General features: G+C 38.2%; 1 protein-coding gene across 4 annotated transcripts in view; it reads left to right on the forward strand.

The window, feature by feature from the left end:
* RNF213 (ring finger protein 213) overlaps nt 1–22,802 on the forward strand; it is a 162,195-nt gene that overhangs the window by 136,989 nt on the left and 2,404 nt on the right. For all 4 annotated transcript variants that reach the window (XM_072645241.1, XM_072645243.1, XM_072645244.1 and 1 more), the window contains 21 exons: nt 360–471; nt 827–1,043; nt 1,284–1,474; nt 2,274–2,396; nt 3,242–3,352; nt 4,044–4,286; nt 5,109–5,190; nt 6,000–6,034; nt 7,494–7,588; nt 8,697–8,856; nt 9,726–9,906; nt 12,100–12,191; nt 13,673–13,924; nt 15,086–15,221; nt 15,611–15,694; nt 16,394–16,574; nt 16,884–17,085; nt 17,496–17,573; nt 18,439–18,633; nt 20,229–20,318; nt 20,428–20,609. In XM_072645241.1, the coding sequence (XP_072501342.1) occupies nt 360–471; nt 827–1,043; nt 1,284–1,474; nt 2,274–2,396; nt 3,242–3,352; nt 4,044–4,286; nt 5,109–5,190; nt 6,000–6,034; nt 7,494–7,588; nt 8,697–8,856; nt 9,726–9,906; nt 12,100–12,191; nt 13,673–13,924; nt 15,086–15,221; nt 15,611–15,694; nt 16,394–16,574; nt 16,884–17,085; nt 17,496–17,573; nt 18,439–18,633; nt 20,229–20,318; nt 20,428–20,609 (3,042 nt within the window). The remainder of the gene's footprint in view (nt 1–359; nt 472–826; nt 1,044–1,283; nt 1,475–2,273; nt 2,397–3,241; nt 3,353–4,043; nt 4,287–5,108; nt 5,191–5,999; nt 6,035–7,493; nt 7,589–8,696; nt 8,857–9,725; nt 9,907–12,099; nt 12,192–13,672; nt 13,925–15,085; nt 15,222–15,610; nt 15,695–16,393; nt 16,575–16,883; nt 17,086–17,495; nt 17,574–18,438; nt 18,634–20,228; nt 20,319–20,427; nt 20,610–22,802) is intronic.

The following is a 22,802-nucleotide window of genomic DNA, read 5'->3' on the forward strand; positions in this document are numbered from 1 at the left end:
GGATTACCTCAGTTTAGGAATACTGGGCTGTAGTAGACTGAAGCTGGTTGTGTGTCCATATTAAGTCCAATACCAACATGGCAAGCCCCCAAAGTGGGGATGGATGTAGGGGTTGGGTGCACCACCAGGCTCTATTGGAAACAGCAAGTCAGAGCTTTCATGCCTATCTGTAGTAGGATCAGGCTCATACTGCCTTTCTATCCTGGGTGAGATAGGGAGATCTTTTCTCAAAAAGATGCAAACAAACATAAATACATAAAGTACTTAAGCACTTCCAGGATTCCTCATTCCAACAAATTAAACTCTTTTATTAAACTACACACCTGGAATGTTCAGTTAAAGAATTTCTCCTTCTGCAGCTTCCACGATGTGAAAGAATACATTCAGCATTATTTGTCCCAGTTAGAGCAGAAACCATTCCTGGATGAAGATAAAACTGAACTATATACACTTTTTATTAACTGCCTTGAGGTAAGTTGACTCTTACTCTGTTACCTTTCTTTTGTAAACAGTGGAATTATAGAATCTTAGAGTGGGAAAAGAAGTTATATGTAATCCATCAAGGAGACCTCATGGTATAGTATAAAGTGTTGGATTTGGAGTTATAGGATCTGAGTTCAAGTCTTAACTCTACTACTTATTACCTTTGTGACCTTGAACAAGCTACTTTGTCTCTCCCAGAAGCAATTTTCTCATGTATTTAATAGTAGCATTTATTAGTACTTATCAGGCTTGTTGTGACCTTTGGTTCTAGGATGTAAGTAGAACTTGAAAATAGAGTAACCAAAGAACACGTCTGTTTTCTTTTTTGTTCTTAAACTTTTAGGATTCAATATATGAGAAAGCTAGTGCTTTCTCTGAAAAGGATGGACTCAAGTATCTGAGAGATGAAGGACATTTCCTTGGAAGTTATTCTCCCTTACTGCAAAATGACAGGGAAGCTGTGAATGAGTCCTCAGTTGAATACTTACAGGACATGGCCAGGATCCGACTCTGCCTAGACAGGGCTTCAGATTTCCTCTTTGAATTGCATGAAGCTATAGGCAAGTCCTTTTCTAGCTTTAATGAATACATTATTTACAAATATATTGACTGTAGAAGAGCTGGATTTTTTTTCAATTGATCTGTGTTTTTATTAACTATATGCTTTCTCTTCTGGGTGTAATGGGAGGCTTCATTCTTGATATTGTAAACACTTTGCGAGTAGGATCTCTGCATTTTACATAGTTTGGGTGCTTGCCTAATTTTGAACCACTTAATTGCTCTTTCCTTGAACTCTGCAGAAGTGGCAGAAGAGAAGCAAAGGTATCTGCAGCAAGTCAAGAGATTTTGCTTACAAGCAGGCAATGACTGGTATCGAGTCTACTTGGTGCGGAAGCTTGTTAATCAGCATGGGATGGAGTTTGTACAGAGCCTTTGCAAACAGGACCACCAGTCCCAGTGGGTGTTTCCCAAGGAAATCATTGACCAACTGGTGAGAGGAAAACCAGAACAGGCACCATTAACCTCTGCATGCATATTCTGCCATACTGTTCAATTACCAAAGCTACACCCACAAATGAAGGCTTGGTTTTGTTGAACTCCTCCTGACTTCTTTCAGTACTGATCAGACAGCATACCATGTGTCTCCTTTCTTTCCCTTTCAGTGTTTCTCATGTGTGGGGTTTCTAAATGTGAGAACCTTCTATTTTTGTTCTTATTCCCTTGCTAAGAGTATCATTTCTGATAAAGACTGCTTAGGGAAACCTGGAAGAATAATGTGTCCATAGCCTCAGCCTTATAGAAAAAAGAAAGTGAATCAGATTGTAGGATGTTTTTCCAGGGGCCTTCTACTAGATTGAGGGGAGAAGCAGAAATTGGTGTAACTTCAAAGACATTCTTTGATTTTTCTCTGAATTGCAGAGATTAGCAAAGTAATTTTGTCTTGAGTCAACTTAATGTTAAGATTTTTGGCCATTTTCAGTATTGACAGAACATCCAAAACAGTCTGGCCTTTAGTGCTTTGTTTTAAACTGAGACAGCCAGAAGGATTAGGATTGATTCCATGTGGAGCTTTTATTTTTCTATTACTTTTCACCTTATTTGAATAGGAAGCTCTCTGTTGTGGTACAGTAACTGTGCTACAGTTAGATGTTCTTATTTCTAATGTTCCTTTACCCAAGAAATCTGGTTTCTTCTTAAACATATTCCCTTTCCTCTACTGTTCATCCCATGTAAGTTGATTGATGTTCCAGAAATGAATTTTTCCCATTGTGTGTCACTTTTGGTTCTAGCGAGATCAGTCTGGCCAGATAGATCGCTACCTGGTATGTGGAGATAATTATAAGGACCTTCGTGATGCTGTGGGAAGGGCAATCCTCAGGTGTGATCCAAAGTGTGTCATGACTGTTCTGAAGGTAGGATTCACTCTCATGAAGTGAGCTATACCTTTCTTACCATCCTGGGGTTGATTCTAGTGGAGGGAGATTTCAAACAGGTATGCAGCTGTCATCATGGCCTCTTCTTCCCCTGATGGGCAGCTGCAGTGGCGATGGCTCCCTAGTCTCAGTAACATATAACCTCTGTTATTGTGGTAAACCAGCAATCATGCCTCAATGCAGAGTTGTGCCTGGCTGCCCTGTGGGCATATGAATGTACAGGCAATTTTTGTACTATAATCTTGAACTCATTCATAGGGAGGCAATAGGACAATAGGAAGAGGTTTTGAACCTGAGGTTCTGGGTTCTAATCCCAGCTTTGGCCCTTACCACTTGGGTAACCTAGAACCAGTGACTTCTTCCAAGTTATCCTAAGTTTCCTAATCTGTAAAACAGCAGGACCTCTAAGGTCCCTTCTATCTTTGGATCTATGATAGTTAAGATCCTGGGCTAGTTTATAATAATTTTTTAGTGTCAAATTTATATATTTTGCCTCAATTTGTAAGCTCTTCAAGAGCTTAGTATTTCTTAGTACTTTAATACCTCCAGTGCCTTGATATAGTGCCAGGTACATAGGTACTTAAATTCTCATTGAATTATGGATGAAAAAGTAGTTAATAAACCACATGGTCTGAGAAGAAAAACTGAGGATTTAGATGGTTGTTGGGGATAGTACTTAGATGTACAGAAACCTTAACCTTCTGGAAGGTCTATGGGGAGGTGGCTGGCTACACTGTATATTTACCCATGGGTCATCCAAGACTAGACACTGTAGATTTGTTGTTGACTTCTCTAATTCTCACTATGTATCCCTTATTTTTCAGAAATGCAAGAGCTCAGACACTCAACAGGCTGTTTACCTGCTCTTGGCAATTTTCCAGGAGCTCACTGTATCATACAGATCCAATAATGCAAACATCCACCCCACACCAGAGGTGAATGAATACCAACATTCAGTAATTTGTTCTTTTAGAGGACTCAACTGTATGAGTGTTTTGATCATTCTATGATAGACTCCCCAGTCACTTTGTAGAGCGTTTTTCTAAAATCTTGAAAGTTACACTGAAGTTGAATGTGGGGAACAATGGATCTTAATCTTTTTTGTGTAAAATTTCCATGGGGTGTGACCCAAGCTTCCTTTCTTCCTTCCTTAGAAGTACTTCAAAATTTAGATCTCTTAACAGGAGACTAGGGCCAACAATCTAAGTAAACAGTTTTTCTTTAAGAGGTACCCTTTGCCCTAGCCTGGACAGTTACCTCAAATATTTTGAGTTGAATTGAATTGAATTTTGAATTGAATTTTTTGAATTGAAAGTTAGATGTGTTTAAAAAGTCCTCAAGCCTTTGTGTAGTAATACCATAAATCACAAAAAATTCAATTTAGATGTGTTGATTACAACATACACATCTAAATGTTCTTAACGTGACTTGATGAAAGGAATAAAGAAAAGATTCTTTTCCTCTAGAGTTTTTCTTCCACAAGTGGGAATTTGTACCATCCCACCTTTAAAATTTGATGCCTTTTAGCATATCAAAATTCCATAATTAACCATAAGATGCCATTGGATCTATCTAAAACTTCTGACCATGATGACAGAATTAAGAAAATTTTTTTTTCTATATCAGCAATGTGAAGCAGCGAATATGTTCATCAAGGAAGCAAAAGCCCTTTCTTCTCCTGCCTTGAAGGAAATGGCAAAATCCCTGGTAACCAATGATTGTCCTTTCCTGACTGTGGATTCAAATGATTCTGGGCATAAAAGTACAGTGACAGAATTAGTTGTTCATGCTAAAGCTATTCTGCTCTGTGGACAGAACCCAGTCTTAGAACCTCTAAAGAACTTGGCCTTTAACCCAGCCAGCATGCAGGTGAGTACATGAGGGCAGTAGGGGGTAATAATAACAGCTTGAAATTTATAGAGATCTGAAAGGTTTGCAAAGCATTTTGCAGATATCTCATTTTATCCTCAGTACAACCCTGGGAGGTAGGTGCCATTATCACTATTTATGATGAATCTGAGATAGGCCCAAGGCTAGTAAGTATCTGAGACAGAATTTGAACTCGAATCTTCTTGACTCCAGATCTAGCACTTTATCCACTGTGCTGCCTCACTGCTTTAGGATAGTAAAATACTATGCTATGTTAATAGTATATCAAATCCTTCCTCAACATCTTTAGCAACTTACTAATTCTGTAGTTTCTGGGAGGGTAGATAGCTCTTTAAGGGGTGTTGATAGCTTTAACTGATTCATCTTACAGAATCCTTTTTGTTTCATTTTTTTATTTGACATATTGTACAATAAAAAAATGATTGATTTGGAATCAGAAACTCAGTTCTGATTCTGGTTTCTTAATACAGATGTGACTTTGAGCGAGTTATTTAACCTATAGAGTCTTAGAATCTTGGTGTCTTCATCTCTAAAAATGAGAGATTTGGCCTAGAAGATCTCTCAGACTCTTTGAAGCTCTCAGTATGTGATATGACTGTTCAAAATGCAGTGCTCCTAAAAGAGCAGCCTATCCGCTTTATGCCATCCAGAGACAACCTTCCAGAGAGAATCCTTTCCAAAGGTGATTCTCCAAAATATCTCTAGAAACCCTGACTTGGAAGGACCATTCTGTTTCACTAGGTTCAGTGAGGCTATGCTAATTAATGTGTTCATTCATCCAAATACCTGCTTTTCTTCCAGAATTCATTTCTTCCAACAATGCCTGAAGACTTGCTGGCACAAGCTAAGAATTGGCAGGGCCTAGAAACAGTCCATTGGTATTGTAAGTGTTGATTGTGGGTGGAGAATTTTTTGTTCTTAGCATTAATGATAATTAATGGTATTAGAGGAAGAATGAATTTGGATTTACACTCTGATCATGGTGGCCTAATAGACTAAAATCAGTAAGATTTTTGCTGTATTTGTGAGTCTCCAAGAGATCTAATTTTTATGCCTGCTTTTAGGACCTTATATGCTTAAGCTTAAGTGATTTGGAGAAATTGACATTATGTTGACTTTGTAAAGGTAACCCAAAGAATTATGTTTCTTATTGGGAAAACCAGATACTGTAACCACATTGAGGTAGCTTCTTCAAAGCATTTTCTTTTCCTAAGATCTATCCTCTGAAGAGAATAAAGGACTATGTTATAAGGCTCATAGAAAGTACAGTTTACATTAAACTGAAAGGATTTTCTGAACTGTAAAATTAGGTAGGGCATATAATATTACAAATGAGTTTATAGTTTAGATTATACTAGTGTAGGACAGAACTGTTAATTCATATAGTTACAGTACGTTTAAACTTGACTATCTCCTCTAGCAAGTCATTTCCTCTGCTTTATAATATTCCAAAGGGTTATTCTGGTGTACCATCAGTTTGCTAAAATACTTTGAAACATCCATTGAAATGTGAGTACCATATATTACAAATATTATCTCATTTAATCCTCACAATAACCATGTTAGGGAGGTACTTTGGTTATCCTCAGATCTTGATTAGATATGAAGACTGTTTTTCCCCTCTAAACATTTAGCTTATTTGATACAACTTTATCAGCTAATATAGTGTCCTGTCATTTTTTTTTTTTACAGTGTGTCCCAATGGTCACCCCTGCTCTGTGGGAGAGGTAAGTTTCTGTGTTTGTGGATTATTATCCACAAGCTTAATATGCATTATCTGTGATATGGTTAATGAGATATTGTCCTACATTAAGAGAGGCAAAGCTTCCAGGAATGGGAAGGTGATAGTTTAACTGTACTCTGCCTCTGTCAAGTCTTACTTGGAGTACTGTGTTCGGTTCTGGTCACCTCAGTTTAAAAGTGACATTGACTTATTAGGAAGTGACCAGAGGAAGGAAACCAGAGTGACATTGAGTGTGACATATGAGGATCAGTTGAATAGACAATGCATGAAGAAGTAGGTAAGATGGGATACCTGTCTTCAAGTATTTAAGGTTAAGGGCTGTCACGTGGAAGAAGGATTAGATTTGTTCTGTTGTCTCCAGAAGGCAGAACCAGGAACAATGGGAGCAAGATACAAAGAGACAAATGTAGGCTTGATGTCAAGAAAATTTTCTTAATAATGATAGCTGTACAGAGTGGAATATGCCTCCTCGAAAGGTGGTTGATTCTCTCTCCTTGGAGATCTTCAAACAGTGTTAGATGGCTACTTGTTCAGGGGTTGAACTAGCAAACTGTTGAGGTCCCTTCCAGCTCTCAGTAACTGTGATTATTTGAAAGGTATTTGTTAGTACAGCATCTGGCTTTGAGGGGCTGATAGGGGGAAGATCTTAGAAGTAAATCCTGCACATGAACAAACATCCTGGGCAACAGTTTGGAACTGTGAGAAGAATCCCTCAGTTGTTCATATTTTAGCTGCCATCCCACTACTGGGCATATATCCCAAGGAGGTCAAAAGACAGAAGGTTCCATATGTAACAGCATCCATAGACAAACCCTTTGTGGTAGCAAAAAACTAGAAACAAAATGGGCACCCATCAGTTGGTGGGTCATTGAACAAATTATGACATTTGAAAGTAATGGAATGTTTGTGTCTCAATAAATAACTAACGAGAAATTCAGATATAGGAAGACTTATGAACTAATGCAGAACAAAGAAAGTAGAATCAAGAAAACTATAAATAAAACTACAGTGACATAAGTGACAGTGACACTGAAGTGCTTCCAGAGTCAGATTCATTACAGTGACTGATTTGGGGTCCAGAGAAAAGAGGAAAAAGCATACCTTTCTTTCTTAGAGGGAGAGAGGCAGAGTGGTGGAATAATGTCACTTAAACTGTCAGTTGCAGTCCTTTTGGTGGATTGGTGTTGTTCAAGTTTTTCTTTTCTTTTTTCACAAGGGAGGATACATTGGGGGTGGGGAATGTGAAGGGAAATCATGCTGTTTTGTTTTTTTGTTTGTTTGTTTATAAAGGCAAAAATAACAGTTATTAATTGGGAAAAATAAACTCAAATTTCTGGAACTTGGTGTGGGGGAGGAGCCTGATTAGAATGTCAAGTAATCTTTATTGTAAAGTCAGATTTTTCTTTTTCCATTCCTTTTCTTTCCGGTGGGGCTGGGGCTAGTGTGGTGCCCCAATGGAACGGAGCAGATGTATTGACTGTGGAGCTCGGATTGGAGGTGAAAGACACCAGGCTGTCCAAGGCTTTAATGTGGTCAGGTATGTCTTTCCTCAGTTCTTCTTTTCAGGATCTACCTAGTAAATAGTAATGAGCCTTGACTTTTTTGCATGAAGGTTTCAGCCTGCTTGGAGTTACTGCTGGTACAACCATGAAGCACCTGATGGCACTGATGCAGTGGAAATTAATTACGATGAAAATTGACAGAACATAGCTCACTTAGTACCGTCTTCTCCACTTAGATTATGAGTTTATTGTCAAGAGCCTTGTATTATTGACCTGCTTTGATTACATATTTCGTTGCTTTATTCCAGACTGACAAATTTCAAAAGTTCTAGTTTAATGTCTAAATGATTAAGCCTCTTTAATTTTCTCCTACCAAAGAGAAATTCATTAAACATCACATCTTAGAAACCCGAGGAGGATTGGTTCTCATGATCACACAGCTTTACTCAAGAAGAGGGAGCATGGTTATAAACATATCTGTGAGGTCAGAGTATTGGACTTAGTTCTCTCTGTTTATTCCTGTGAAGATTCTGCTTATCCCTATCAACTTGCCCACCTCTTGATCCCAGGGAAAGAAGCAGGCCTCTGTTCGGACATATTGTCCTGCCTAAGGAATAATATGGTAAATGACCATAGCTGCTGACCTACTCCATAACAAGAATTTACTGTGTTACCATTATGAGAACTGGACCAGCCAGCATCCCTATGTTTACATATTACTGATGATTCTGTTAGTGGAGGGTTTATTTATAAAGGGACCCTTGTCATTCTGATCTGGGGTTCTGGTTTCCAGATGCTAAGGATTTAAAGTACTGCAAATTTATTGGCAGTTAAAAAGGGACAATGCTGCTCTACCCCATGGCTGTTCTCTACAAGTATGGGGAGAGTGACAAAGGCAGTGAACAGACTTGGAGTCAGAGGATGAGGCTTTGGGTCTAAGGTTTGCGATCGTGTAACTTCACAATCATTTCACCTTTCGTACCCTCAGCTTCCTCATCTGTTAAACAGAGATGATAATACTATCTACCTTCCATACATTGTTCTTTTCAGGATCACATGAGATCATAGGTATGAAAGCACTTTGTAACAAAAAACTGAATAACATACAAGCTGGCATAATCATTGTTGTTACTGTAATTATAGGGACAATGTCGACAGGACTCAGTCTGGCCATGTCCTGGGAAATCCTGATGACAGAGGTGTTATGGTGGTATCGGACAGAGAGATATCCCCAGTTGTCTTCATTCTCCTTCGATTACTCACTCATATGGCTATGCTTTTGGGAACTGCTCAGAATGCTCAGGTATGGTATGGTTTTTACTTTTGTTAGATATAAATGACTTATAAGAGTGTTTTCCTCATGATTATTATTGTAGACTCCAGTTAACTTGGAGTAACTTACTGGTGCCTCATCCAGAAGCAATCTGTAAATACCATTCATGTTTTCCTAGTATAACATCTTATAGGAATGGGGCATCTCTTTACCTTGCCATATGAGATTAATTTAAAATAGGCACCCTATACTCATCTTAGGCAAAAGAGAATTAATGAAATCATTTCTGAGCCATTGTAGGAAGCTCTAAGGAATTAAGAAAATGTTTACCAATTTTTTCCTAGGTGACTTCAGGAAAACTAATAATACAAGGTTTAAGGCTGTTAATTCCAATCTAAGCCATTAGGTCACTTTTTCCAGTTACTGTTTTGTTCTTTTTAGTATACAGTTCACTTCAATAAATGTTTATTAAACTGCTATTAGGTGTAAGGCAGTGTTGAGTAAAGTATAGAGTACCAGCCTCAGAGCCAGGAAGGATTAAGTTCATATCTGGCCCCTTTGATACATACTGGCTGTATAACCATAAGCAAATCGTCCTTCTCCCACTGCACCCCAACCCCCATCATATTCTCTAAGACTATAAATTGCAGATGAATTGCTTATCTGCATTGATGGAAGGAGTTACCACATTGGGAATTAGCTATACTGCTGAAAGTCTAGTTCTTAACAGAATGTTCAAGGCCTCTTTGTTTTCCTTTTTCTTTTTGCCTTTGGTATCTTGTTCTTGCTTTGGAGAATCTTTGATCTAGTGCTAATTTAGAAACCCAGGGAATCTGCACAGCCTTCCTTCTTTGAGCACCATCTTTACCTCTTGGTCTTTGTTTCTTGGCTTCCTGCAGGCTCTGGGGAAAATCATTAAGCCTACAGTTTGGAATCCAGAAAGATTTCTTCAGCAACACATCCAGAAAGACCTAGAGCAGCTAATGAAGAGCCTAGGAAGAAGTGCTGATGAGACTGCAAATGTGGTTCATCTTGTTCTGTGCTGCCTCCTTAAGGAGCCTCACTCCCATCCTGGCCATTGTAAGAACCAGTGCACAAAGGGGTGGAGAAGGGTGGAAAGGAAAGTGATGGAACTGCTAGCCAAGCAAGATTGCAAAAAGATATCATTTTTGTTTGTTGAGATCCTAGATTGGACATCACGAAGCACGATGGAGTAAGCGACTTCAACAAGAGAACTTTCTTTTTGTAAAGAAACTTTTTTATAGAATCAATATTAGATCAGTTTGCAGTGTTAGGAACACAAATCACTTAAGACAAGTAATCCCTGTCAATGAATAAAGCAACCCATCATTTAGGGAGTGGCTGAATAAGTTATGGGTATGTGAATGTGATGGAAGACTCAAGACTGTAATAAATAATAAAGGGAATAATTTCAGAGAAACTTAGGAAGACTTGTATGCACTGATGCCGAGTAGGGTGAACAGAAACAAGAGAGAAGTTTTTTTCAGTAACAACAGTATTGTAAAGACAAACAACTTTGAAAGACCTAGGAACTTTGATCAACACAATGACCAATCACAATTCCAAAGAGCTTATAATGAAACATGCTGTCAAACTCCTGAGAGAAAAGTGATATGCTTAGAATTCAAAATGAGAATTTTTTTTTTTTTGATGTGGCCTTGTTGGAATGTATTTTGCTTCACCATAACAGTTTTGTTTTTCTTGCTTTCTCCACTAGGTGTGTGGGGAGAGAGTGTGTGGATCATTGTAAAAATTAAATTTTAAAAAAGAATAAGGCATCTATATAAGACAGGTGTTTGAAAGTGATCCAGTAAGTTCTTGGATTTTATTGTGTCCATTAGTCATGTTCTAGACTTTGGAAAAACTAACTTTTTAAAAAAATTAAATTAAAACTTTTCAAGTAACCAAAATTTTCTTTTCCCCTCATCTCCTCCACCTATTAGAAAACAAATAATAAAAACAAAACCCTTATAACAAACATGGATAGTCAAGAAAATAAGTTCCCCACATTAATGATGTCGAAAAACATATGATTCATTCTGCACCTTGAATTCATCATCATCTCTCTCCATAGGTAGGGTAATGTGCTTCATCATTGGTCCTCTGGAATCATCATTAATCGTTGTGTTGATCATAGTCCTTAAGTCTTTAAATGTTGTTTGTTTTTCATTGTTGTTAACATACAAGGTGTCCCAAAGTCTTAGTGCAATTTTATGCTACTGAAGTCTAAAACTGCACTAAGGTTTTGGGGAAACCTTTAATACAAACTGCTGTCCTGGTTCTGCTCATTTCAATTTACATCAGGTCATATAAATCTCAGGTGTCTCTGAAACTTTCCATTTTATTTCTTCAGCATAAAAGTACACTCATATAGCACAATTGGTTCAGCCTTTTCCCAATTGATAGGCACTTCCTTCGTTTCCATTTCTTTGCTACTACAAAAAGAGCTACAATAAATATTTTTGTACTTATGAGTTCTTTTTCTCTTTTTAAAAAAAAATCTTGTTGGGTCATAGGCCCAGTAGTGGTATCACTGAGTGAAAGAGTGTAGACAGTTTAGTGACTTTTGAGTTGTAGTTCTAGAGTGTTGGGGCCAATATACAACTCCACCAAAAATACATTAATGTGCCTGTCTTTCTGAAGCCCCTCTAACATTTGTTATTTTCCTTTTTTATCAGCTTTGCCAGTCTGATGAGGTGAGATGGAACCTCAGAGTTGTTTTAATTTCTGTTTCTCTAATTAGTGATATGGAGCATTTTTTTTCACATGGCCATTGCTAGCTTGAATGTCTTCCTTTGAAGACTAACTATATCATTTGACTATTTGTGACTTGGTGGGAAAATGACTTTTATAATAAAGTTGACTCACTTCCTTTGGTATCTTGGAAGTAAGGCTTTGATCAGAGAAACTTGCTGCAAAGACATTTCCCCCCAGTTAATTGCTTTCCTTGATTCATGAACTCTTCTTTTTTCCACAGATCTGAAAGTTAACTTCTTCCTTGCTCCTCTAGTTTATGATTTCACCTTTTATGTCACAGCTAGCCTTTTAATAGGTGGTCTGTAGCTCTTTGCTGCTTTGAAGGGCTTTAGATTTGGGATCCATGACACCAAAAAGATCATAGGAGAATTATACTGAGCAGGCAATAGATGGCAACCAATTGATGGGAATTTCTAAAAGCATTATTTAAACTGGAACCCTGCAGCACTGTTTATGCTTCTCAGCCTTTACATGCTGCCTGTGTTTTTTCTGTAGGGCCTATAGGTTTTGATGCCACACTGTCCAGTAAAGAAAGGAGGAACAGCTGGGAAAAGGTTGTTGCTGCCATGATTATGCTTGAACTGACGGTAAGGGAAGGGGGAAGGTCTGATTTCAGGATATCTCTGGGAAGTGTAATGTCTTCAGAGGGCTGTGTTAGGTGCTAGGAACACAAAGGTGAAAATCAAAGCTTAAATCTTTAGTGTAAAAAAAAGTGTGAGCTCATTTTCTGGGGCATCAAGTTAGCACCTCATGTTCCAATCATTTCTCACTAACTAGAGTTGCTGCTCAAAGCCTCTAATACCTCTTTCTAGTTTGGAATATACTCTCCCTTAATTCATTCTAATATCTTAGTGTTCCCTAAAGGCATATTATTTTCTTTTCAGATCTGTGCCTATTAGTCCAATTTGAAGAGTACAGAATGAGAATGTTGCAGAAGTTTTTTTGTAGTTGTTGATCAGTTGTTTCAGTCATTTCTGACTCTTTGTGACCCCATTTGAAGTTTTCTTGGCAAAGATACTGGAATGGTTTGTTATTTCCTTCTTCAGCTCATTTTATAGATGAGCAAATTGAAGCAAACAGGGTTAAATGACTTAGCCAGGATCATATAACTGAGTGTTTAAGGCCAGATTTGAACTCAGGAAGATGAGTCTTACCAATCTGGGCCTGGTACTCTTATCTACTGCCCCCATCTTTTTTTTTTTTTTTTTTTTTGTATTAGGCATTTCTTAAATGAGAGACAGCTTGGAGGAGTTCATAGATTGTTGGACTTGGAGTCAGGAAGACCTGGGTTCATATCCTTCTGTATATATATTAGCTTTGTGACCTTCAGCAAGTCACTTAATTTCAATGTGCTTTAGGTTAATCTTAAATTTATCTACTACTGTAATCTGCCTTGGTGCAGAGAGTCGTATTCTAAGTAACACCTGATAATATCAACAACTTTCCCCATACTTCAACCCTCTGAGAATGACAGTGAACTACCCTCTGTAGAGTGGGTGCTCAAGAAATATGCTTGATGAAAGATTAATTGCTCATTAAGTAGAATAGTAAGATCACATATTGATGTAATGAAGGAGTGGGGATAAAATGTATTTATTCTGATCCCACTTGTTAATTTATTTTTTCAACATTTATTAAGTACCTGATCAGTGCCCTGCACTATTCTAGGTACTTTAAAGATTGCAATATTAGTATAAGATACAAGCTCTGTCCTCAAAGAGCTTATTCTATTTGTACACTCTCCACCCCCCCCAGACCCTCCCTCCCACACCCATTCTTTGATTGAGTGCCAAATTCATTGGTACAGATTCTTATGTTCTCTAGTATTTGAGTGAAAGATCGTTTGATCTAGCCCCCTAATTTTACAGATGAGGAAGACTGAGATCCAGGAAGATTAAGTTGGTTACAGTCAGGCTTAAATTCAGTTTCTTTCTCCTATGTAATTCTCAACTATATATAGATTCTTCAGTCTTCCACTACTATGGCTAGAATAGTTTTTTTTTTTTCTTGAAAGACTTTGGTATAGGAAACATGAATTATTCAGTATGATTTTATTTATTTTGTGCAGTGTCTGGATAAAACCCTTCTGGAAGCAAATATCCGCATCAGCCAGGATGAACGCATCAGTTCCAACCCTGTGGCCAAAATCATGTATGGTGACCCAGCGACCTTTTTGTCCCATCTGCCTACGAGAAGTATAGTACACTGCTCCAAGATTTGGAACTACAGGAAGAAAATCACTGTTGAGTACCTTCAGCATGTGGTAGAACAGAATGATGGAAAAGACACAGTACCCATCCTTTATAGGTTCCTGCAGAAGGTGAGCCACATGCTCACAGTTCAGGCTACATATATTGTGTACAAGAATATCTCTTTCCCAAATTCTGCAATATTTCTGTGAACTTCAAAGTCCCAAATCTACAAATGGTATATAATATCATTAAATGACATAACTGCCTTATGGTCTTAATCATCCAGCTTTAATCTTGAACATGTTTGTGGCAGAGTCCCAGTGGGGAGGAAGGGCTTCTCCATGTTACAGTGAAGGGTCTTTGAAACATTTGAGTCATGGATGAAATGTACATGGTGGCTGACAAGAGCACAAATTGGTAGAGTTCCCAGGGACCCAGAGAGCTATTTGTCATTCATTCCAAGAAACCAGGAAAGAGGATACAAACAACTCTCTATCTTGAATTCTAAAGGTTAATCTGGATTGTGCCATCCCAAATGTTAGAAGGAGGATGTGGTGTTCCTCACTTGAATCTACTTGCCTTTTTATTTTCTCTGTTAGGTTTTCTCCAGGAGTGATATGAAATGAATTTGCATTCTGTCATGAGAAATTAGAGGAGGCCTTTTTCTATTTGAAGTAATCCTTAGGAACTCTAACTAATAAATCTCCCCACTCACTAATCACATGGTTTCTTGGTAGCATACATGGAGAGACTGTGTGGCTTCATAGAGGAAAAGCCATCCTCAGAGCCAGGAGGACCTGGGTTCAAGCCCTGCTTCTTCCTCATCCTGGCTTTGTGATCCTAGACAAAGCACTGAACCTCTCAGGATGCTAGCCAATCTCTAAGACGATAAGTTGCGGAGAAGGTGCTGGCCTGTAATGGTCAAGAAAACTCCCTCTGCCAGTGAAATCACAGATCTGGTCCTTCTCGCTATTCCTACATCTAGCTTTATGAGAATACTGACCCTGCATCATCACTAATAGATCCTAATCCCTATCTTGCCCTAGCAACAAAGAATAGTTAAACTCACTTTTATATGATTTGTCTCTTCTGTCTCCTACTTCTCTTCACAAAGTTGAGCCATTACACTGGCACTTTTTTTCCTAGTCTCAAGCAGGCCTTCTGTAACAAAACATCAAACCAAGTAGAATATGTATTGGATTAAACTGGGTCAGCCTCAGAGTTATCTCTGCTTCATTATAATTGCCATGTGACTTACACTGTTCCTGGGTGATTTTCTCTCTTTCCAGGAGAGAGAATTGAGACTGGTGAAATTCTTACCAGAGATATTGGCCCTACAAAGGGATTTGGTGAAAAGATTCCAGAATGTTTCAGATGTCGAATACAACACAATCAGAGGTTTCCTCGGAAGTCACTACTACTCAGGTAATAATCTTAGGTCTTTTCTAGAAATAGGCCAACCCTATGTTTAGGAAATAAGAAATAAAAGAATCTGGTAGTTGGGGCAGTTCTGGGCTAAGGGGTTCTCCTGTCCTCTGATTTATAGAGGTACAGTGTACCTTAAGCAGTCAAAGTTTTCTCAGTGGCTACCATTCTCCTTATTCACCCATATTCCATTCCACCTCAGGAACAGGTCAGAAACATTAGACTTTTCTTTCATATGCAGTTCTAGTTCTTTGCTCATCATTGAAAATTCTAGTGATGCAAGGTCACGGATTGCTGAGTACTTGTGCATTATTGGCTTGTCTTGCTCTAAGTTGCCCTAGTATGAAGAGGTACCACAGTGGGGCATCCATTTGTTAAATGTTTTATAGAAGGATTGAGGCGCTCATTTCAAAAACAAATTGAGGTCTTTCTGTCTACATGGAACAAGTTGAGACGGTCGCTTTGTACCAGTGGTGAGTCATTTTTCATGCTTAACTCAACAGGAATCCATGCATGTTGTCAGCCTTTCTCCCTTCTGAGTCTCACCTCACCTGCCTGAGCCTGAAAGCATAGTACTTTTGTATATATGAGTTCTAAATCCACAGTTGTTAATGGTCATGGTTGGTATCAGGTCAAAATATTGAATGCATTGAAAAATCTTTGAGATCTTTAGAACATATCAATTTGAGGTAGAATTCTAGAAAAGAAACTGAAAGCAATTTGAGATGCATTGTCTAATATGTCCCAAATTCATTGCTGGAGGAAAATCACAGATCATAGGTTAGAGCTAGAAGACACCTTAAAGGTCAGTACATCCAAGTCTCCCCTGACTCCTTTTCATTGAAACCTAAAGAGGGTTCACTTGCCCAAAGCCACACAGGTTCCACATAGCAGAAACAGACTCTAAACTTAGGTCTTCAGACTCTAAATCACTTGTTCTACTATATCTACAGTATCTATAGATACAGTGCTATATCTACAGGTTATTAAATGAGAAAATTAAGTAGTTTCTCAAGATGAACAGACTGTTTCTAAGTCTGCAGGCTCAGTCTTTAACAGTAGTGTCTCCCCTCCCAGAAACTGTAGCACTGATAAATTCACTAAAGTTGCTGCTGGGAGATGGCATTGTGATCAGATGCCTCTTCTCTTAAGACTGTCCTTCTCTGTCAAAGGTGAAATTAAGCTACCTAAAGAGTACTGCAATGTTGACTTGAGTCTGGAAAGTGAGTTTGAGATTCTCCTTCCACGTCGACGGGGCTTGGGCCTTTGTTCTACTGCTTTGGTCAGCTACCTGATTGCTCTTCACAATGACTTGGTCTATACAGTGAGAAAATACACCAATGAAAGCAGTAGGTGGGTATACAGTCCTATGGAAATGTCATTGTTCTGTTTATTCATAGGTTGCCCTCTCCCCCACACCCCGCCATAATCCAGGATCCTTGGAACTTGTGACAGAAGACAACTTGTATTATAAAATTTCTTTTCAGCTTTACTTACTTGCCTCTGTGCCATGCCCCAATATTTTTGTTTTAGCTTTATTTTTTAAACTTTAAGAAGATTAAAAAGAGACTCTTTAATTTTCCAAATCATGGCAGACTATTTACTGATCATGAGTCATTAAATATTGACAGGTTGGGAATTGTGTATCTTTTTTTCTTTCAGTTATTCTATTAACGCCTCTGAGGTGACTGACCTGCATGTTATCAGCTATGAAGTGGAACGGGACTTGACCCCACTAATTCTGTCCAACTGCCAATACAGCGTGGAGAAGGGTAGAGAAACATTACAGCAATTTGACCTAGAGAAGATTCAAAGACAAGTGACCAGCCGATTCCTCCAGGGGAAGCCACTCCTTACCCTTCAGGTAAAGGAAATGCTTTCAGAAAGTAGTCCATGCTTCTGTCCACAGTAGCTTACTGTGCTCCAAGTCAGACTGTTGACACTCAACTGAGAATTTTATGTCATTATCCCTAAGCTTCCTACCTCTTCCATTTATATAGTTAATGGCCCACAACAGTTCTAATATGCTGCATTGAAATCTTTACCTGGCCTCTGGAGCTGGGCTTTCTGCTGGTTCTTGGTTTCCATAGGTTGTTTGACTAAATATAGAAGTCATGTGGCAGCATGACATGCTTTGTATCATACTGACATAAAAGTTGGATCAGTGCTGAAAAGTGTAAATTTTAGAGTCCCTCTCTACAAAGAGCAGTATCTGTCAACTGATTGCCATCTCCATCATTAATATCTAACATAGTCTCTCCTTTCTCCACTTAGGGACTGCCCACCCTGGTCTACAGACATGACCGGAACTATGAGCATATCTTTATGGACATCAAGAACAAGATGCCTCAGGTAATACTTTACTATTAGGAATAATATCTTAAATTTACTAGCACTTCAATTCTTAGTGCATTTGCATTTTTTATTTCTATTTAATCTCTCTATGAGTGTGTTCCATTAAACCTGAGGAGAACAGATTTTATTTCCTCCATCTTAGAGTCTCAGAAAAGTAAAACGACTTGCTTCTAAACTTTATGTGGTCCATGTTTAAACAAACAAAAACCCCAGAAAGCTTTCTTGTTTGTTAATTAATCAAAGCCTTTTACCTGATTGCTATTTGCAATGTAAGGTTACAGTATAATGCTTCTGCCCTACAATGTAAGAACTATTACTTCAGCAGGGATCTGCAACTGTTAGTATGAGTATTTCCACGGTGATACAGATTTAAGCCGTTCCATGTTTTAGTAAATGGTCTTAAGAGTTGGTGGGACCAAAAAAATTCATCACCCTGTGCCCAACTCCTACAAACTTAAATAGACTTGTTCTTGGGTGACAGATTCACTCTGTCATTGGGGATCCATATAAAATCACTGATATTTTTATAGTGCCTTAAGGTTTGCAAAGTGTTTTTCATACATTATCTCATTTACTTAGTTTTCCCAGGTGAGCCAAATCTGCCAAGGCCTGGGCTCTACTGGAATAGTTTTTGAGAATGCTGGGTCACCTCCATGCCACAGTGAGGCATTGAAACAGTTCTTTAGCCTAGGAGTATCATTATTAATCTCCCACTGCTTTGAATTCTGTGCGCCATTCTCAGGCTCTCTTGTGAAATATCTGTCCCATACTAAAGCTTTAGTGGAATGAGGGTGGTAGGAATCTGTATTATACATTGAAAGCAAGAGACCAGCTAAGTCCCATTGTACATTCTCGTTCCCAGAAATCTCTCCCCAACTCATTCATCAGTACCATCGGTGGGCAGCTGCAGTCCCATAGTGATGCCTGTGAGGCACTCCGTGTTGCAGAAATTACTTTGGGATTTCTGAGCACAGCTGGGGGAGACCCTGAAATGCACCTAAACGTGTACACCCAAGACATCTTGCACATGCGTAGTCAAACGGATACTGTGTTAAAGGTGAGTCTTGGACTTAGGCTTGGTTGTCCCTAAGCCCAACCTAGCAAAAGCATTCTATATCATAGGTGCCACCTTAAACCAAGGATCCCCTCAGAATAGACAGAAGGGACAGACTCTATCCATGGTAAGCCAACAGCATTAGTCAGTGACCCCTGTGCAGTCTTAACCCTCTTGTGTATCAAGTACAGAGAATAGATACAAAACAGGTCTTGTGGTTTATTCTTTTGCAGTTGACAGGCTGGTTGAGAAGATAGACTGTCACACTGAGATATAATTTAATATTATGTTCAGAGGGTTTTTTCATTGAACTTATGATGCATTTGTTATAGGGAACTCCCAGTGAGGAAATTCTCTCCCTCCATGCAGATCAGTACCTGCTCTCCAACTTAAGAGTTTTAGAAAATGACTTGGGGCCATGAGAGTGACTTGCCTAGGCAGAATTTAAACCTAGGTCTTCTGATATTAAGACCTGCTGTCTGTGCATTACACCACATTGCTTCCTAAGGATATATAAATATGGTACAAATCCAAACCATGAGTGCTAAGGGGACTTGTTGTAAAGGGAATCCTTTATCAGAATCTGTGGGGCTAGTCAATGAAACCTTCCTAGAAGGAGGTGTTTTACTTGCTGATTCCTGAACTTGTCATTTCATCTTCTAACCTTCTACCTATAATGCACTGTCTCTTCATTTCTACCTCTTAAGAAGCTCGTGCTTCCCACCTCTTGGAGAATAGGTGATAGATTGCAGGTACAAAATGAAATATATGTTTTCAGGTGGGACCATTGCAACAGAAGTTTGTTTTATTTTAACTGTATTTTTGTTAGAAGGGAGTAATTATATTTGAGGGAAGGGTGAGTGTGTAGTGATGATGAGGGGTGAAAAGGGAAGAGATGAGAGAAGAACATCAGTGAAACATTTTTAAAATACAGTGGGGTTCAGAGGGGGACACAAATAACCCGACAATATTGGTACTGCCACATTTAACATATACACATACACACACACATATATATGTACACACATATATATATATATATATATGTATATACACATATTTTTAATGGAACAAACTGTATGTATTTGGAATTTCATGTACAATCCCAATGTATGGAAATGGCTGAGTATGCTAATTTTCTACTTACTTTTTAAAAAAGAATCCTTAACTATTGCTAAGGTTCAGCACAGGCACCACTTTCCAGATTCCCTCCATCGTTAGTGATCAGTTACTTCTCAGGTAGTCAGTATTTATCTGTTTATTTGTTGTATCACCTAGGAGAAGATAAACTCCTTGAGAACAGGGGCTATTTTTCATTTTGTCTTTGAGTCCTCTATCCCTATCGCAATGCTTTGCACATAAGAGAGCCTTATTAAGTGTTTGTTGGATTGGTTTTTAGCCATGTTTTAAAGGAGCAGTGGGAGGATTAGTGCAGTGAACTGAGTATCACATTCTGGCCCTGGGAAAAGGTAGGTGGACAGAAAGGGGCAAGATATGTGTTGGAGGAGATAAGCAGATAAAGGTGATGACATTAAGCAGTAATTGAGATGAGATGATTAATACCCCCTCAATTTTTCTCCATCCTTTTTCTCTCCTAGGCTTTAAATAGATGTCAGTTAAAGCACACCATAGCCCTGTGGCAGTTCCTTTCTGCTCACAAATCTGAACAGCTCCTAAGGCTTAGAAAAGTAAGTTATCCTATCTGCTTCGGTCGTTTCAAGGTTTATTTGGCTAAAGTTGGATAAAGTTTCACCCTACTCTTCTTTTCCCTTTTCATTTATTTCCATTGAATTTTAGGATCCATTTGGGGAAATCAGTGCAGCATACAAAGATGACCTTAGTGCTGAGAATGCTAAACTCCTCAACACTTTCCTAAATCAGGGTGGTCTAGATACCTTTTTGATGGAGCTCCATGAAATGATTCTCTTGAAGTTGAAGCACACTCAGATTGAGGGGGAAAACTTTAACCCTAAATGGAGGTATGACCTGAACCAGAAATCAAAATGTCTTTATTACTGATCATGGCTTTCTCTCTGAAATGATCTCCATTTTGTCCTTTAGTTAGCTGATTGCACAGTTTCCCCCATTAGACCATAAAATCCTTGAGGACAAGGACTGTTCTTTTGCTCTTTTTTATTGTTTGTTCTTTTTTGTTTTTGTTATATTCTTTGTACCCCCCTTCAGTTAGCACCATGTCTGGCCCATAGTAGGTGCTTATTATTTACTGACATAAGAGAAAGGAAAAAGCAATTGACCCAGCAAAGCAAAAGGCTTTTCACATAGGAATTGGTTTCCTATGGCTTTGCCCCTTGACACCCTAGTGTGACTTGTAATTATAGCGTAGAGCTCTATCTACTTTGCACTTCATCCGTGATATGTTTCCTCTAGTAATCTATGAAAAATAATGATAATTATGTATATTAACATCCTTTGAATATATTCCTAATCTGCAAAATAATGGTGGATGATCTTTAAGATTTCTATTCAGCACAGAATTTCTTTGGTGCTTATTGAGTATTTTAATGTTCACTGTTCTAATGGGTGAGCCTACATTCTGTGATTCTATAAGCGATGAAACAGCACAAAAGTATAGTTTTACAAGCAAGATGGTGTACACAAGACACATTGTAGGGCTTAGACTTTCTATAATCATGTAATTCTGCTTTTAGTACTTCTTTGATAATGTAGATTGCAGCCTATTCTTATCCAGCTCTTCCCATAAATTGTCCATAAAGGACCTACTCAGCATGCTATAGAGACCTTCCCTTGGATCATTTCAGATTTCATTCCTTCCAGTGTGACACGGGCTGTCCACCTTTAGTCATTCTCTCTTGCTATGCAATTGGCCCTATTCCTTTTCTAATCATACATTTCTAGTTTTATTTATAACAAGAATGTCAGTATTGATATGGTTCAGTTCCTCTACTCATATTAACTTGTTGGTAACTGGACAAAGATATCATGTTTAGACTCTAAACAATTATGTAAATTGATATCTATAGATGGTCTAAGCATAAACTATAAAGTTTTTAACATGCTTTCATCCTTTTTCCATCAACATCGCCACTGGGAAAGTGTAAAGTAACGGCACAGAAGCGAGGGCCGTCGTGTATTTTTGTTTTGTCAGTTGTTGGGGGTTTTTTATATTTATATAATAATTTAAAGTTTATCAGGACTTTAATATACATTATCTCACTTATTCTTGCAATCCTAGGAGGTATGTGCTTTTATTAATGTTAGTGTATAGTTAGGAAAACCTAGGATTAGAAAGATTAAGACTTATAGTCACATGGCTAATAAGTGTCTGAGGCAAGATTCAAACCTGGGCATTCCTGATCCCAGGTATAGCACTATCCACTACATCAGGGCCAGAGAATTCATTCTAGTGGTCAACATGAGCGTGTTGAGCCCCTCTCACTTTGATTAGACTGATCCTTTAACAATAGAGTTAGTCAGTAGAACATTTCTAACTTGGTACAACCTACCAGAGCTTACACTCTGCTGACAGACATAACCTCTTTTTATCTTTTAAGATACAATTTTTTATTTATTTCATTAAATATTTCCCAATTAAATGTAAAAAAAATTTAACATTCATTTTTTAAAATGCTGAGTTCCAAATTCTCTCCCCTTTCCCACCCTTCCTCCTTCCTTGAGAAGATAAGTGATTTGACATTGATTATACATTTGAATTCATGCAAAATATATTTCCATATTAGCCATGTTGCAAAAGAAAAGAGACAAAAAAAACCCCACGAAAGATAAAGAAAGTAAAAAAAGTGTGCTTCAACTTGCGTTCTCAGTTCCCTCTTTGGACGTGGATAGCATTTTTTTATCATAAGTCCTTTGGAATTGAGGCATAGCCTTTAAATGTGTAGTGATACCCCCTTGCCAAAGGAAGGCAGAAGAATCAGGTTTTTGTAGAGGATGTTATATGAATATCTGCAGTATTAGAGAGGCAAACAAACCCCACAGAATCCCATGCTAAGAATCATTTTTATCAGCCCAGCTAAGTGTTTTTGGGTCTTATCTTGATTATGTGAAGATTACTTATTTCCAGAATCACATTAAAATGGTCTCCCACTGATTTTATCATACAGGATTCTTTGGCACTTTCCTATTTTATATCCATGGTGCTTATATGAAAAGGAGTCTAACAACAGATACACAGA

This window comes from Notamacropus eugenii, chromosome 2 (genome assembly GCF_028372415.1).
Source record: "Notamacropus eugenii isolate mMacEug1 chromosome 2, mMacEug1.pri_v2, whole genome shotgun sequence".
In the NCBI taxonomy this organism is placed as follows: domain Eukaryota; kingdom Metazoa; phylum Chordata; class Mammalia; order Diprotodontia; family Macropodidae; genus Notamacropus; species Notamacropus eugenii.